General features: G+C 45.7%; 1 protein-coding gene across 2 annotated transcripts in view; it reads right to left on the bottom strand.

The window, feature by feature from the left end:
- KCNB1 (potassium voltage-gated channel subfamily B member 1) overlaps window positions 1-15,787 on the bottom strand; it is a 984,796-nt gene extending 969,009 nt beyond the window's left edge. The window contains exons 1-2 of one of the 2 annotated variants that reach the window (XM_069651273.1): window positions 15,522-15,787; window positions 13,034-13,715 (exon numbers count right to left, since the gene is read on the bottom strand). In XM_069651273.1, the coding sequence (XP_069507374.1) occupies window positions 13,034-13,615 (582 nt within the window). In that variant the 5' untranslated portion in view covers window positions 13,616-13,715; window positions 15,522-15,787. The remainder of the gene's footprint in view (window positions 1-13,033; window positions 13,716-15,521) is intronic. The other variant, XM_069651272.1, reaches the window with a different exon arrangement.
- Window positions 15,788-16,011: the final 224 nt, after the last annotated feature.

Below are 16,011 nucleotides of genomic sequence, written 5' to 3'. Positions count from 1 at the left end.
CACGTAAAGGACGTGTGGTCCCACCACACGTCCCTTGCAGTTCCCGCTAAGGGACCTCGGAATTGGGCGGTAAGGGATTACCGGCACCGGTCTCCTTACCAGTGCCTGGTATCCCTTACTGGCCAACTTGTAATGACCCCCATAGTCTCGTATCCATTATGCGGTTCTTATCCTCGTCATCAACGGCAAAACATGTTATTTGATGGCATGCCCACGTTTACTGTGATGAAGAGTGCTGAACCCCAGGTCCCACAACACAGACACACACCATTAACTGTATTCACATTTAAAAGCATTTGATGGTGTAGAGCTACACGGTTTAAGTGTTGGTGTTAGTCATGAGGGCAGCCATCACTTTACAAGTTCAATTCCTGTGGCAGGATTGACTTATGGTTTCATCGATCTGATACTGAAAACTCAAGTACCCTCCAACATGGCCCTAAGTAAGTAGCACCTGTTGTTACAGTGCTTTGAAGTGGGAAGAGTCTGCCATGAAGCACTATACAAAAACACAATAGTATAATTGATTGTCAGAACATTCTAGGCCATGGGCAGCCTTCAACCTGACTGTGTCACACATCATCACACCCATCCCAGATGCTCCGAACCCATTCCTCCATGCCAAACAGCTTTAAGGCCAGAGGAGCCCTCTGACGTGCCTTTCTGTTACCTTGCCTCATCCCTCATTTATCTTCTGAGCTCTGCCCCCACACACTTTCCCCCTGAGCCAGCTATCCAAACCCCTCCTATCTCTTCCCCTACCACCGGCCAGCAACGCAGACAGGGCTTGGCATCTGGAGAAATCGAGAGGACCTCCAGTATGTTGTACTTGATACAAATTCTGAGAGTGGGCCAGGTATTGCACTCAATTAGGTTGTGAGGGAGGGCAACATAGCACACTGAAATGCACCATTAGGTCAAGCAATTGGATCAATTTGGAAGAGGATAAGTAGTTTCATTTGAATCATTATTGGAGTTTGGCACTGTATGTAACTCTAAAGCATATGAGGGTGGGCACTGCTGCAGCAAATAGACATTTAAGGCAGGAATTCTATCACACTTGAAGGACTCGGGATGGGCAATGTATCACTCTAAGATCCACTATGAGGGTGGGTATTTATTGCAGTTAGATCCTATGTGAGATGAAGCACTGCTCCTGCTGTGTGTGGGATATTTCAACTCATGCCAATGCGCCACCCTGCACCCTTTTCCAATGGGGAAAGAAAACTGCCAAAAATGGAGGCAATAGCCCCCATACACACTAAATCTGTACAATTGCACATGGTTAATAACCCCCAAAGAGCTGCACACCCTGTCACACACACAGGCAAAGTTGGTGTAAAAACAGGAATCACTGCTGTCATCTGTCATCTGGCACATGCCACCTGAAACAAGGCTACAGAAGGGCAAAATCCGAAAATGCCCTTAAAGATTCAGTCATTTTCCCAGAGAATTAGGGAAAGGAAAGTGTGCTGAAATCACGGATTCTACAGGCATTCAGAGGAATCCAGGCATCACTGCCTGACAGCTGCCTAAGGAAATTGGCTATCAACCCCATTTTAAATGTGTTTTCTTTTTCCTGAGGAAGTGAAAAATTCACCTATTTAAAGCATGTTTGTGAGCGGCTAATTCTTTTAAAATGTCCAAATCCCTTATGAACTGTGATTGTATTTTATATGAGAAATGAAAAGATTTTAATGTATAAGAACCCAGTCTGGAGCCAAGTCACTATTTAATTCTGATCTGACAGTGCCTGGCCTGGGAAAGTTGACATCTCAGCTTGACACTTCCTTGCTACAGGAAGGCTTAAGTGATACTAATGGTTCCTACATAATGACAACAAGCAGTACAATGGGACCTCAGTAGACTTTTGTCTGGGGCTGGGCCAAAGAACAAAGGACAGGCTGAGCATTGACCTCTGCTGGGAGGGGCAGTAACTTCCCCCCTCCAGGCAGGCAACACACACCCCCTGATCAAAAGACTGGACAGCTGCTATCTGAGAAGGGGAGGTTACAAAGGAGATCTTTGATGTTAAATCCTTATGTTTGATTAAAGTTTAGAACTCTTCAACTGAGCAACCTAAAGAGGAACACATCTGAAAATTGGTAGACATTAAACTAATTTCAGGCTTATGATTTGAAGACATTGAGGAAACGTGTACCATTTATGGAACCAAAGTTATGAAAAATGTCTTATTGTAGCAGAACGATCAATGTTGCAAACCTAAAATTGTATGTACATGATCCACTGATCAGCGCCCAGAGATGTATCGAATTAGAAATGATTAATCCAAACTGTTATAGATGAAATTGCTAAAAATCCGTGGAATGATCAAGACAGCTTGGACAAAGATGGGAATTGAATGCGGAGATAGACAATCAAATATGAAATGTATGTGCCCGATTTTACTAGTGGGCATAATTGTAAAAATGTGTATTTATGTGAAAGCTAAATTATGGTCAAAATCAAGGTGGCCGTTCCTAAATTGCATTGTAAAAATGACAGCTCTGTTCAGACTTCCAACCAGGACAGAGCACATGCCTGTAGCCACTCACAGACATGGGGGTGTGTTTTTGAAGTTCTGCCCACGCCATAAACGTTGTAATGGATAAATATAGGGGTTTCACTACACATAAACACACTGCTTCCAGAACACACTGCTTCCAGAACACACTGCTTCCAGAACCCATCCAGATGTCAGCGCAGCACCTTATTCCAGAACTCTTCATCATGTAGCTGACTCCAGAATGTCTTGAAGATCCAGATTTCTTTGCAGAATCCAGACTTAGCATTGCTGAAACTCTTGCTAGCTTGACTCAATTGCAAACTTACAGACCTTAAAAAGAATAATTCTGATTCAGCTTGTATTGCTACCATCAAGGCTTGCCCACTGAAACTTGCATACTGTAATCTGCCATGGCCAGCAACCAGAAGGTCCCATCCTAATCCAGCCTGAGGCACAGTTCAAAATTGACCAGAACCGTGCCGCTGATCCAAAACCCTCCAGGGGTGCCTTTCTGCCGGTAGACCTGGTCCATCTAATGACAAGAGCTGACGGTCCAATTTAATTATAAAGGACTGTAAGTATAACAGGGACAACAGGAACCCATAGCAGATCTGTATTATATTATCCCTATCTCAACCCAACCCATCTTTAATTCAGAACCATAGTATTGTTAGAATCCTTCTTGCGCTGATTGTCTCACCTGTGTTACAAACCATAATTCCCTAGTGATTTTGAGTAACTAAAGTAAATCCCAGAAGAAATTGAGGATCCATCACGTGAATGGTTGCGCTGGCCACGTAGCCGTGAAGATTCATGTGTGGACTCTTCTTTTTCATAGTCATTAATATAGTTTAAGAAAACCCATTTGTCATTTTTAAAAAGCAGAGTTCTGTTACATATACGCGCCTATTTTGCAAAAACGCCTCTCACAAAACCGCTATAACTTCTTCAATTTTAAAGACAGAAAAGAAATTTCAACTCTGACTGATACCTAAGACCCTTAGCTACATCCACACCTAAAAACCGCATCGGAACAGTGTATTCGACCCACTTTTCTTCAATATCGCATAGTAAAGGTTTTCTGCGAATTTGCAATTTTAGCCAAAGTTACATGTGTCTTTTGTATTTGTATTTATTTGTATTTATTTTATTTATAAAGCGCAGCCATGCCCGGGGGCATAGGGGTGCGTAAGTTAGATCTGGTTACAGTTACAATTAAAAGCAGTTAACAAAGGTTACGTTACAGTTACAGGTAGGTACATACTTAGTATTGTAAATGCATACATACATAGTCTAAGATAAATATATAATTACAATAGTGTACCGTCAGCAGTCAATCATGCTGGGATCAGGAGGTTAGGCTGTCATAGAGTCCTTGTTGTGAAGCCAACAATTTGTATTGTATTTGAATAGGTTAAATGAAGGTTCTGCTCGCAAAAGCGCAGGGATTGTGTTCCATAATTTAGAAGCTTGTACAGGGAAGCTAGCTCCCCCCGAGTTATGAAGTTTGAATCTCGGTATGGACATGGTGTTAGCTTGTGCTGCTCTGAGTGGTCTTGAAGAAGTGTGAGGTCTAAGTTGGCTGGTGAGGTAAGCTGCTGCAAGGTTAGCCCTGGCTTTGTGTGTGAGGGCCAGAGTTTTGAATGATATTCTGTGCTCGACTGTGAGCCAGCGTACTTTGCGTCTGGTCTCAGAGATGTGCGCCTTTTTGGGAATGTTGAGGGCAGCCCTGATGGCATTATTCTGAATTAATGTAGTTTGTTGATATTTTTGCGGCTGGTGCCTAAGTAAAGAGCATTACAATAGTTGCCCATTTCAAAGTGCTTCTTCCATCCCATCCTGATCTCAAGTGTGCATTGTTGTTCATATTATTGTTCATGTGTGTTAGGACTTGTTTAGAGTTGCTTTCCTTAGAACTTTTCTCCATTTAAGAATGTTGCACCCTTTTGCGTTATTTTACAAAGCCATTCTCACCTGTCAGTTTAAAAGTGTCATTTGCCAAAACGTTTTTTTTCTCTTGTTTGGGGAGGGAAGATTGCCTATAAATTGTAGAACTTGCCTTTCATTCCTGAATACCTGCTGATTACTCACATTGGTGTAGGATTGCTCATTTGTATTTAAACAAAACTTTGCAGGGGGAACATTTACCTAAACACTATCTGTGCACAAAACAAAACAGTTATTTCTCCTGTGTTTCGATTCTGCATTAGTATAAGTGAGCTCAATTGCTTTGCTTATTTTTTAATTATATTGGCCCTCATTACGACCCTGGCGTTGGACCATGGTGCTATTAGCACCATGGTCCATGCCGGTCTCCGCCATGGTGGATGGCGGAATTACCGCCCCCATCACAAGGTTGGCGGGGGCGGTAATTCCCCATTCACCATTTGCCCTTCCCCATTCCCATTTTGCCCCATAGGGCATAATGGGAATGGGGAAGGCGATAATTACGGCACCGCTAATAGCGGTTGCCGTAATTATCGCCAAGGTCCCTTTGCGGCACCCACTTTAACGGCTGGTCTACACCAGCCGTTAAGTACGGGTCCCGCAAAGGGACCTTGTAATCAGGCGGTAAGGGTTTAACGGCACTGCCGCCTTTTACAGCGCCGTTAAACCATTACCGCCTGGGTCGTAATGAGGGCCATTTTCACCCCTTGGTGATTGCTGTCCCATATATATATATATACACTACATTATATATACACTACATTGAATCTACTATAGGAGCCCTTAAGTTGCGTATATTACAACACTACAGATCCATTAAGAATGGGGACCTCACTAATCCCCTTACGGGCCATTTTATGGAGAAACACAGAGGTGATGTGAAAGCAATGTTATTTGTGGGTCTTGCTCACAGCCCAGTACATAAGAGACTGGGAAATCGAGAGCGTAAATTAAGACAGCTAGAAGCTTCACTAATCTGCACATTTGACACACTTAGACCCCTGGGATTGAACATTGATCCGGAAATGTTTGTGTTCTTACATTGAGTATATGACAGACCATTTTACACTGTAAAATTCCTTATTTGAATTTGCAGTGTACTATGGGATGTAATTATGAAATAATATATGCAATTGTGATATTACATGCTGGAAGCTATGATGATGCATCCGCACTTTATTAGAAGGTCCCACGTATATTGTTGGATCAATTGCTGCTATAATTGCATATTGCACTTTATTGTCCGCCTTGGCCCTTTACCATGGCATTTATGCCGTTTACCATTCATAGAGCATATAGATTTGTGAAGCTTTCCCTGCAACTTTGATGTAAGGTTCAGGCGTTCTAAAGCACAACCTCAATTTTGAGGTGTGACGTATCATGAAAAATAGGTAATTAGGTTCCCCAACAGGTAATGCGCTGCGCCCTTTATTGGCTTTTGTTATGGGAACCCTAAGCCATGGGGTGTAATGGTTTGTAGTTTTTATCATGAGTGATTAAAACAGGAACCATTTAATGCAATATCAGCGCACTTGCGCACATAAACACATTATTTTTCATTTTGAAATTGTAAAGAGACACCAGTATGTTAAATTAGGCTGGTGATATGCAGCTTCTCCCTTGCGCTCTCCCGAAACTTTTCCCATACGGTATTTTGCTGAAACGGGATGTATTTACATTGATACTTAGCTATATGGAAATCATTCCAAGATGGCCGTGGTTGTATGTATGAGTTACCACGGCATTTCGAAGGTCACATGACCGGCTATTTTGAAAGCAAAAGGGAGGAGCCTAGTATCAACGCCGGTTTGGCGTCTGGTTTCTATAAAAAGAGAGTGTTTGCACGAATTTGGGAATAGAAAAGCCTGAGGAAGCCTGGTAAGCAAGCGGAACGCGTGGCGGCTTCCACCCTGGTGGGGTGAGTGTCCTTATAACCTGTTTTGTCAATGAGGGAGGCATGGGAATGATGCCTATCCCTTTTTAGCCATTTGGCAATGTTGGTTGCACAAGAACTTTTCGTATTGAAATAAATATATTTTTGGAATAAGCGGCTTGGTTTTGTGTGCAGGGTTAATTTTTTCATGTTTTGCATATTTTGAAATCCAGCCAAGATTTCTACCCTTAGCACCATAAATAAATCTCTACCCTTACAAACTAGCCTGATTCCTGGTTCAGTGTGACCTGTGGGGTATTTTGAGATGGGTGTGATATGAGTGGTATATCATTCAGAATATTGAACTTATAGACAAAAAATAATAAGGGTTTCATTCTGCACTACATTGCTAGGCGAGACCTGGGTGTGTGCCTGATTGAAATCCCTTACATACTGAGATATAACCCATGGGGTTGACAACGTTGAATGTATAGGTAACTAATTTTTTGCTTTCGCACTGCACACCTTTGGCCTCCCACACACACTGGCGCTCAAATACAACTCAAACCTTGTTGCACAACACCCTTGCCATAGGAATACAGCTACTTTTCATGCCAAAAACTAGAACCATAGCTACTCACATGACTACCTATTCTCTTACACACACCCTCCTGATTAGCTCCCAGTATACCGCCTTTCACCCATCCACATGCCATTCAGACATGGGTGACAATCAGGGTCTTGGCCACCCTCTCATAACTTTAATGGCCAAAATACACACATGCATAATAGCACCTCTGAATTTTACCATACTTTGGTCTTTGGTCCCTCCAAGGGCATTCAACCACCAGCACGTTGGAACCACAATGATGGTGAAAGGCGCTTTACAATGACAAAATGAATGAATGTGTGTTGGGCTCCTACCTACTAATGGGTACATTAGACATTTACGAATGTGGAGAAGTACCACACTACACAAGCATCCAATGAGTCCATATCTTTTCCACAAGCACCTGCTGCTCTCATTTCCATGTTTAAGTCTCTCTATTGGTCCTGCAGATTATCACATGCACTCACCCTAACACTGGACCTTACATTGTGATGGCAACAGTGGCGCGCTTTTATTCCAGAAGGCGGCCACAGGAAATGTTTCAGGTATTTCCAAACATAGCTTTAAGAGCCCATAGAAAGCATGGACACTCTAAGCTACGTGGAAGTGGCAGCAAAGAATGTCTTTCAATGTAATTGCTTGTGGTATTGCTAACATGGAACTGTACATTGCTACAATATGTTCGACACAATCATAACACGATTTTTTTTCTTCCTAGACAAGTCCAAAGAAGAAGTGTATATGTTCAATGCCTATTGTGCCGGTATTGCCATTTTTTATTGGACCAAGAAAACTATAGAGCTTAGCAGGGGTGTTGCTAGCTCTGGAAAAGATCCAGGGCTACGCTAATGTCGAGATTGTCGGGACTCGGAGCTAGCTAGCATTTTGGTTGTAGCACCTTAGCGTCTATCCAGGGCTACAACCAAAAGACCCAGGTCTATAGCCGCCCCCCCCCCAGACCTCCTAGAGACGTCTATGGAGCTTAGGAAAAAGCGCTTACATTCCATTTTTAATTTGCAAGGAGTTAGGACTGTTCAAGATGCCCTGGGTGGCACCTGACAATAGTATATGTTTTAAAGTAAAGTATGGTAATGTGTTCAATGCTTTAACAAACTCATATTTGATAAATTGAGTCCAGCTGGAAATAACACTTTTATTTTATTGTATGTTGAAATGATAACATTGATTTTGATGTATTTTTCTTGAATGATCTTTGGTTTGGATCGAGTCCTTTCAGTAACTGTCATACATGAATAGTTCTAGTAAATGTATTATCTATGGAGCACATGGAATCTCTGACTTGAAATGCGAGGCAATCTCCACGGCCACGGTTCAGACATTGAAGAAGGACAATTGTTCCTTTCGATGGCTCTCAAAGGCTAATGTAGTATATTACCCTTGCACTCATTTGGTCAATTCATGAAGTATATTCCTCCCTACAATGTACAATGACCGTGTTTAGGTGTCAACAACAGGATTGTTTTCCACAGAGGGGTTTCAAGACACATTGTAGTCAAAGATCGGGAAGCTCGAATTATCGATGATGTCATTCTGAGGGCAGAATTGCAAAACCTCTGCAATGTTAGACTGTGTATGGAATACTTGTGTGTGTGTGTTATCTTCTGTTCTGCACATGCCTGTGTAATTGAATGATGCTGTACAGGCCAACACCAATCCTAATACTATTCGTACTTTGACTAGTGCACTGCCAATTTTAATATCTGTCCTTCTTAAACTATTTCTAGTAAACTTTGAATCACCTGTTTTCGGCTGAGTCACAGTTTCTAGGAGCAAAAAACTTTTTTCTGTTCTACAAAGAATCATCTGTGCAGCTGAGTCCTGCAGGGTCAACAGTCTGCTATTTATTTTATTGGAAATTTGTTTTGCGCCTATATACAGGTGTTTCCAGGTGCCACAAGACACGATTGGGTCGCGGGGGGATGGGAATCACAAAAGTAAAACAGCAAAGAAACGGCTATATTGGCCTTGTGAAAATACTACCGTGCAAGTGCATGACAAGGTGATAAGTGCACGGGGGTAGAGGGAGAAGTGCAGGAGTGGGGTACCCCCGGGTGTGAGGGTGGGGAAGTGTTGGTTTTGGCTGGAAGCAGCAGTACCAGGGAAATGAGGGGGAGGGTAGGAGGAGTGCGTTGGACAAGGAGGAACAGTTGGGATAGTCCAGGAAAGGGACCCTGTGGGCAAGTGCTAGCAAGGGATGCTGGGGGGACTGGTGAGGGATGGTCTGGCCCCTGTATGATTTGGAAGGGACCAGGCCCCAGTCACAGCAGCAGATGGAGAGTTTAGCACGGGAGGGGGAGAGGGAAGGAAGAGGAGAAATAAGTCTGAGGTGTGAGAGAGGCTGTTGAGGGAGGCTTCAGACGAGGAAAGGGATCTACCTCCCACTCTCTGCTTGGAGAAACATTTGACGTGCAGAGAGTTGGAGCCAGAAGACCAAAGGACTCTGGCATGGAGGTATCTAGGGAGAGAAAGTTGGATGTGGAGAGGTCCCAGGCCACAGACAGCCCTGTGGATGTTGCGCAGGGTCTTGAATTTGAGCCTTTCAGTCCCCGGAAGCCAGTGTAGAGATTTTAGGACTGGAGAGATGTGGTCCTTGGGTTGAGGCCAAGGATAAGTCTCACATCAGATTAGTTGAAGGGGGCAAAGGGAGGAAAGAGGCAGGTTGAGGAAGAGGGTATTGCACTAGTCAAGCAGAGAGAAAACCATGGCTCTGGAGGCATTGAGTTTCTGGGGGAAGGTGAGAAAAGGTAAATGCCCCTGAGGAGATAGAGCCATCAACTAGAGAGACATCGAAAATTCCCCACTCTCCTGCGGGGGGGTCTGGTCCTGCAAGGCCCAAGTACCTCCATCATGCTAGAAACAGAAATATATTTGTCTATTTCTAGCACTAGAAACAGAAAAACGTATTTTGTATCTTACCGGTTTGGCACAGTATGCACTGGAATGTATCTTTTCTATTGCTAGCAGGAACAGGTCTTGCTTTAAAAACAGAATACATATGGTGCGTAGAGAAACCTTGTTCCCTGCAGGAAGGGCACTAAGTGCTCTGTCGACAGATGGCGTTTCATCCCAGGGGGAGGGTGTCTCTGGCAAATCATTGAAAGGTTAGCAGCTCTCAAGTGACCATTAAATATTTGTGATCACCACATGTTTGCAGGCCGAATTTTGAGCAGACGTACATACTATTACAACTACACAAATATAATGGTGCCGCTACTTCTATTGTACACTACAGCTACCACTAGCACTACTGCTCCACCCTCCTACTTGGACTTCCCTGCTCTCATCTTACCTCCTTCCTTCCATCCACAACTCCGCAATTTATCTCCTTTTCTTACTAGGATCTCGCTATTCTCTCTCATCTTGACTTCTGCCTGTCTCCCTCCTGCCATTTGACTCCCGTCTTTCCTTCCACTTTCTCTGCATTGTTAATCGGTGCCTCTGCGGCCTCTGTGGCCTTGCCCTCTCTACCTTTCTGACTTGCTCTCATTCCACTCCCCCTCTTGCCCCTTCACCTCTTAATTCCTCTACCTTCTCCTCTGTCCCCAAACACCCTGTGCCTCCTCCTTTTCCGTTCTTTCTTTCTCCTCGCCCCTAAGTACCGGACCCCCACCCCCTTGCCCATTTGCTCGTCTTCTTAACATATCACTCATACTCGCTTAAAATCTCTCCTCTTTTCGTCCCTTACTGACTCTTAAATTACCCATGTTCTTCCCGTGTAATATGTATTTCCATCTTTTCTGAATATGTGCACTGAATTTTGTAAACATTTGTCCAGCACTTTGGTGAAAGTGCTTCATAAATCCCAATAAAATACCAAACACAATAAATGCAATTGCTACTTCTACCTGGAGTGCCACTTCAAGTAATTTTACAAACAGTGCTAATAATAACGCTGCCTGCACTACTAACACTACTGCTACAAATATTAAAAATACTACTAGTAGGGCTACTGCTAGTAGTAGAGCTGTTGGTCCACATCGTAGCAGTAGCAGGTGTAACAACAGCAGGAGTAGTGACCTTAATAGCAGGAGCAGTATGAACAGCAGCACGTTCATGAATGGCAACTGTTATACACTATAGCATGGGTCTGCAACCTTACGCTCTCCAGGTGTTTTGGACTACAACTCCCTTCAGCGACTGCCAGCACAGTCAAAGATGAGGGATCATGGGAGTCGTAGTACAAAAGATCTGGAGTCCAGCAGGTTGCACTAGAGTGACATTCCAGTGTTGGAAATGGATTCAAGGTTCCACTGCTGCCTCCTCCACTTACATAACAGCTATTTGAACACAACTCAGATCAGAAGTGAAAAGTGAAAACAGAAGAATTCCTATAAATAACACTTAATAACATTAATGTACTTGACCATAGAAAGAACAAACACACCGGGGGAAACATCTAATGAATGCTGTCAAGCCAACGTCTTTAGCAATGCATTTGAAACAATTAATGTTTGCAGGCACATTTCTCTGTATTAGAATGCACCATAGGCCTTGTAATTCTTTTTTTTTTCTGTTAACGTGGCCTTGCAAATTCCTTAAAATCCCACTCGACCTTTAGGGCAAGTGCCTTAGTTTACATACTTGACCTAAGAAAAAAAGCAGTCACCCCATGGTGACGGTTGATTAAATATTTCACAGTGTTTTGTGTAAATTGATACCTACCACCGTAAGTACAATTCATGTCAGGTGCAATGCTGTCACCCAAAGGCCCACCATGCACCGTGACACTGTCATGCACCTTTTACTGCAAAGTTTGTTTGAATTAAATGTCAAATAAACATTCAATACATCCCCATACTTTCCAACTAGGTCGAGAACCGTACAAATGCTACTCGTCCTTCAAAAAATCTCCTCGCCAATGCAAGTGGGCTAGTACACTTTGCAAGCCCTGAGCCATTCCCAATGTTTAGGCTATCGTAGCACATTCAGTAGCCACTTTATGAAAATAAACACGGCAAAGGACAAAAGTTACTGCTAAGTGAAAATCCAGACCAAAAGATGACAGCTGGGCTACAGGGGGTTCCATACAAGCAACACACATCCATGCAAATCCGGTTAGCAGCAAATCAAAACCCAATTCCTCAAACTTTTACATAGTCTCATTTTTCCAACCAGACATTCCTTGAGAAAATATGGACACACTTTCCATGGACTGCTTTGCTTCCAGAATCATGTAACATTTCAACATACTAGTAACGCTTTTCTGGCTCAAGGGACCTTTGCAGATTTGGTTATCTTCCATTACTCCACTTAGGACAATGTGGTCCACTTGTTGCTACACTCCCTTCAAGCCTAGACACCATTGACCACTTATTTTTCGCTACACTCTGTGCAGTCACAGACACCATTGCCCACTTACTTATTTTTACACTCTGTGCAGTGATGGACACCATTACCCACTGACTGGTTGCTGTGCTCTTTGCAGTCATAGACACCATCACTCACTTACATGTTGCTGCACTCTGCGCACTCACATATACCATTGCCCACATACTTGTTGCTACATATTGCACAGTGATAGACCCCATTGCCAACTAACTGGTTGCTGTGCTCTGTGCAGTCACGGATGCCATTTCCCACATACTTGTTGGTACACAATGCGCAGGGATAGACACCATTGCGCAGTAACTGGTTACTGCACTCTGTGCAGTCACACACACCATTGCTCACCTACTTGTTGCTGCATTCTGTTCAGCAAGTCACTGTTGCCCACTTACTTGTTGCAAAGCTCTGTGCACTTGCAGACACCATTGCCCATTTACTTGCTGCTACACACTGTGCCGTGATAGACAGCATTTCTGACTAACTGGTTTCTGTGGTCTGTGCAGTCCCAGATATCATTGCGCACTTACTTGTTGCTACACACTGCACAGTCATAGACACCATTGCCCACAAACATGTTGCTGCGCTCTGTGCTGTCACACACACCATTGCTCACCTACTTGCTGCATTCTGTTCAGCAATAGTCACTGTTGCTCACTTACTTGTTGCTAAGCCCTGTGCAGTCACAGACCCACAGTCCTGGATGACTTAATGCAAGGTTTACTGGTGCACACGTGAGACAGATGCAGATTACCTTGGCGGCTACTGATGAGTTGGGTTTCTCCAGGAGATCCCAGAGTTTCTTGCGCTTCTCCGCGCAGCAGGTGTTATCAAACTCTTCCCCCTCTCTCTCCCGCATGGTCTCCGCCTCCCTTTTCAGTTCCTCGTTCATCTGCTCCTTCTTCTGGTGGTACCGGGCCTGACAACACGATTCCAAATAGATCTCGTCGATCCCCCAGTAGTCCAGCTCTTGACTGAAGGACAGCGCGCACATTTCCTCCATCATGTGCAACTTACCCGTACGGTAAAAGTTTAAAATGGACGTGAACGCCCCTGGGTGTCTGTCAAAAAAATACTCATTCTCCCCCAAACTGTAGTCGTCGCAAATTTCCATGAGCGACTCGTGGGTGTTGCAGTCCCTGAGCTTGCCGAGCCGTGTCCTGGGCAGCCTGTCCAGGGTCCTCCACAGGACTTCGTGGGCCAGCCCCCCAACATTTAACTTCACCCTCCGGGAGCAGGCCTTGCTTCGAATGATCTCCATGGGCTCCGGGGGCAGGGAGGTAGCCGATCGGGAGGCATTCTTGCTCATGCCCGCGGGCATGTCTGTGGACAACATAAGGCGTTGCAAGGTGTTAGAACCGCGGCATGGATCCAGGGAGTGGGCCTTCAGGGCCAGGTCCTCTTCATCCGGCCCCCCTCACCTTGCATTCTGGAAGCTGCAAAACAGAAGAGAAACCGAGGTGTCATTTTCACCGCTAGCATTCTTGGCACCCCGGTGACCTACAAACCGCGCAAGAGCACCCTTCACACCGCGTCAGGCGGTTTATCCATTAATCAGACGGGCCAAAAGCCTGTCTAATCTGCTCAAGGCGCAGCGGCTTCGGGCCCTGACAGCCCTTTCCAGGCAGCATCCTCTGAGCCGAAGCCAGACTGGTCGCTGTCCACGCCAGCAGTGCTGAAGGCAGGGATTTGCAAAGACCACGGTACCTCCGAGGACAGGCTGTGCCGCGCTCGCTCTAACCCTGCTCCCTGCACAGGGCAGTGGAAAGGGACTATTTTATTTCCAGAAAGATGTGTGTTGCGCACGGACCTAGCAGGCACTCCACTTGCTAAAACTATTCTGATGCTCAGTCGTCCTCAGCCTTCATTCCACAATAAAGACACACAGACACAAAGAGTAAATTAACTCCTGCCCTTCATGGAAAGCCCGGTGCTTTTGCAGCGCCACCCCGCTCGATAAAAGACGCGTTCCAGCTCGCTAATTACCGCTGCAGTTAGAGCGCGCGGATTACATCAGTCTCAGACGGGTGGAAGTGGGTCAGGTGCTCACAAACCGGCGGAATAACCTCTGAGAAGTCTTCTAGAAACACAAACAAGGACAGGTTACCCGGAAAAAACAGCAGCTTGGGCTGCAAGAAAAGTAAGCCTGCACACGATTGGGCAATTTACATTTCCCTCCCCGAGGCTGCTGCTCTGAATTGTTATCCCCCAAATTCACCCCCACCCCGCCTCCCTGTACTCCTCGTTCCTTTCAACATACAGTAAAATACTCTTTAGTCCAATTGTGTACATGTATAACTGGCTTGTATGACGACAGAAGAATGGACGCTTGCTGCCCTGAACGCTTGCCAAACGGAACATGCATTACACAGACCTAATCCCCTCAAGATTCCCCTCGCTTCTTTTAAAAGTGTACTTTAGTGGAAAGATAGATGCGACGCAATGGTTATCTGCTGCGAAGCGTGGCTGGTGCGTGTGGCTCATGATTTACCGCAATAAAATACACACATATGCATTCCGACTGGCGACAAGTTTGTAACAGCGCAGGAGGGCGACAAGTGCCCGGGAAAAGAAGCGTCGCGGCTCAATCGGGCGCCCTGTAGTATATATACAGCCTGCGACCGAAGGCGAGGATTAAAGTGTGCTGAGCACCGGGCCTGGGCATGCAGCTGGCCTACACCCCGCACAGATAGTGCGCCCAGCAGGACTTGGTGTCCCGGTGGGGGAGCTTCTCGCCCCGTCCTGCGCCCCCCACCCCGTCCTCTGCACCTATACAGCCGGGACGGCGCCCTTCTCTTCTAACCAAGCGCGCGCGGCTCTCTGCCCCTTCCCTCCGCAGGGACCGGCGGAAGCTGCCCCCAAGCATCTGTTGATAAATATCACCTCCAAGAGAAGCCGAGCGAGCAGGTCCCCACTGGAAAACGATTTGCGCGATCGATTCCCAACTCCCCGCGTATTGCTAGCCATTAATTAGCATGGTTTAATATAGACGCTGCGTTTCAGGTGATCACATTAGCTTCCCCAGGCTGCACGGCCGAGCACGTCCTGGGGATAAAAAAGCACGCGGCGCCTTTAAAGCAAAGCCCGGGCGCCTGTCTGTGATCGTGGGGTTAATATCATGAAGCGGCCGGGGAGCAAAGGTGGGGCCACCCGGCACGTCTGCACCCGAAAAAGCACGCAGAAAGGAATTTGGGGGGTGGGGGGAGCCACCGCACAGGTGCACCACCTGAAGGGCGCCGCACCTGTCTCCATCCTCACGCCTCCTTTCCCATGCTCCAGCATGCGGACCCCCGAGTGATGCCCAGCGTCTGGCAGGCGCATGGATCCTTCTCTCTACTCGCCTGCTCGAAGCCCGTGGCGCAGAGTCCTGGGTGCGTCCTGCCAAGATCATTTCAGCCCCTCCACTTTTGCACCCGGCGCCCCTTCTTCTGCAGAGTCGCGCTTCTCCGCGTGCCTTCCCCCTCCGGCCCTAAACGGAGATCAACAAGTCTGGTCTGAACCTCTCGCATTTTCCCCCTGCCATTCGGTCCTTAGTTGCCTGAAGTTGAGAACTCTGTTCAGTAGAGCAGCGCCACCTACAGGTACAAGGAGGATTTGGTGGAAATAGATCATGCTTTTCATTGCTAAAGGAAAATCTGAAAGGGCCTGATTCAAAGAAGCTTTTTATAATGACGCAATCCCGTAGGAAAACGCTCTGTGTATCAGGCCTTTATGCTTTCAGATAACTGATTG

Source organism: Ambystoma mexicanum, chromosome 3p, assembly GCF_040938575.1.
Source record: "Ambystoma mexicanum isolate Mex_15411 chromosome 3p, UKY_AmexF1_1, whole genome shotgun sequence".
Lineage (NCBI taxonomy): Eukaryota > Metazoa > Chordata > Amphibia > Caudata > Ambystomatidae > Ambystoma > Ambystoma mexicanum.
This window is presented reverse-complemented; position numbering and strand designations above follow the sequence as displayed.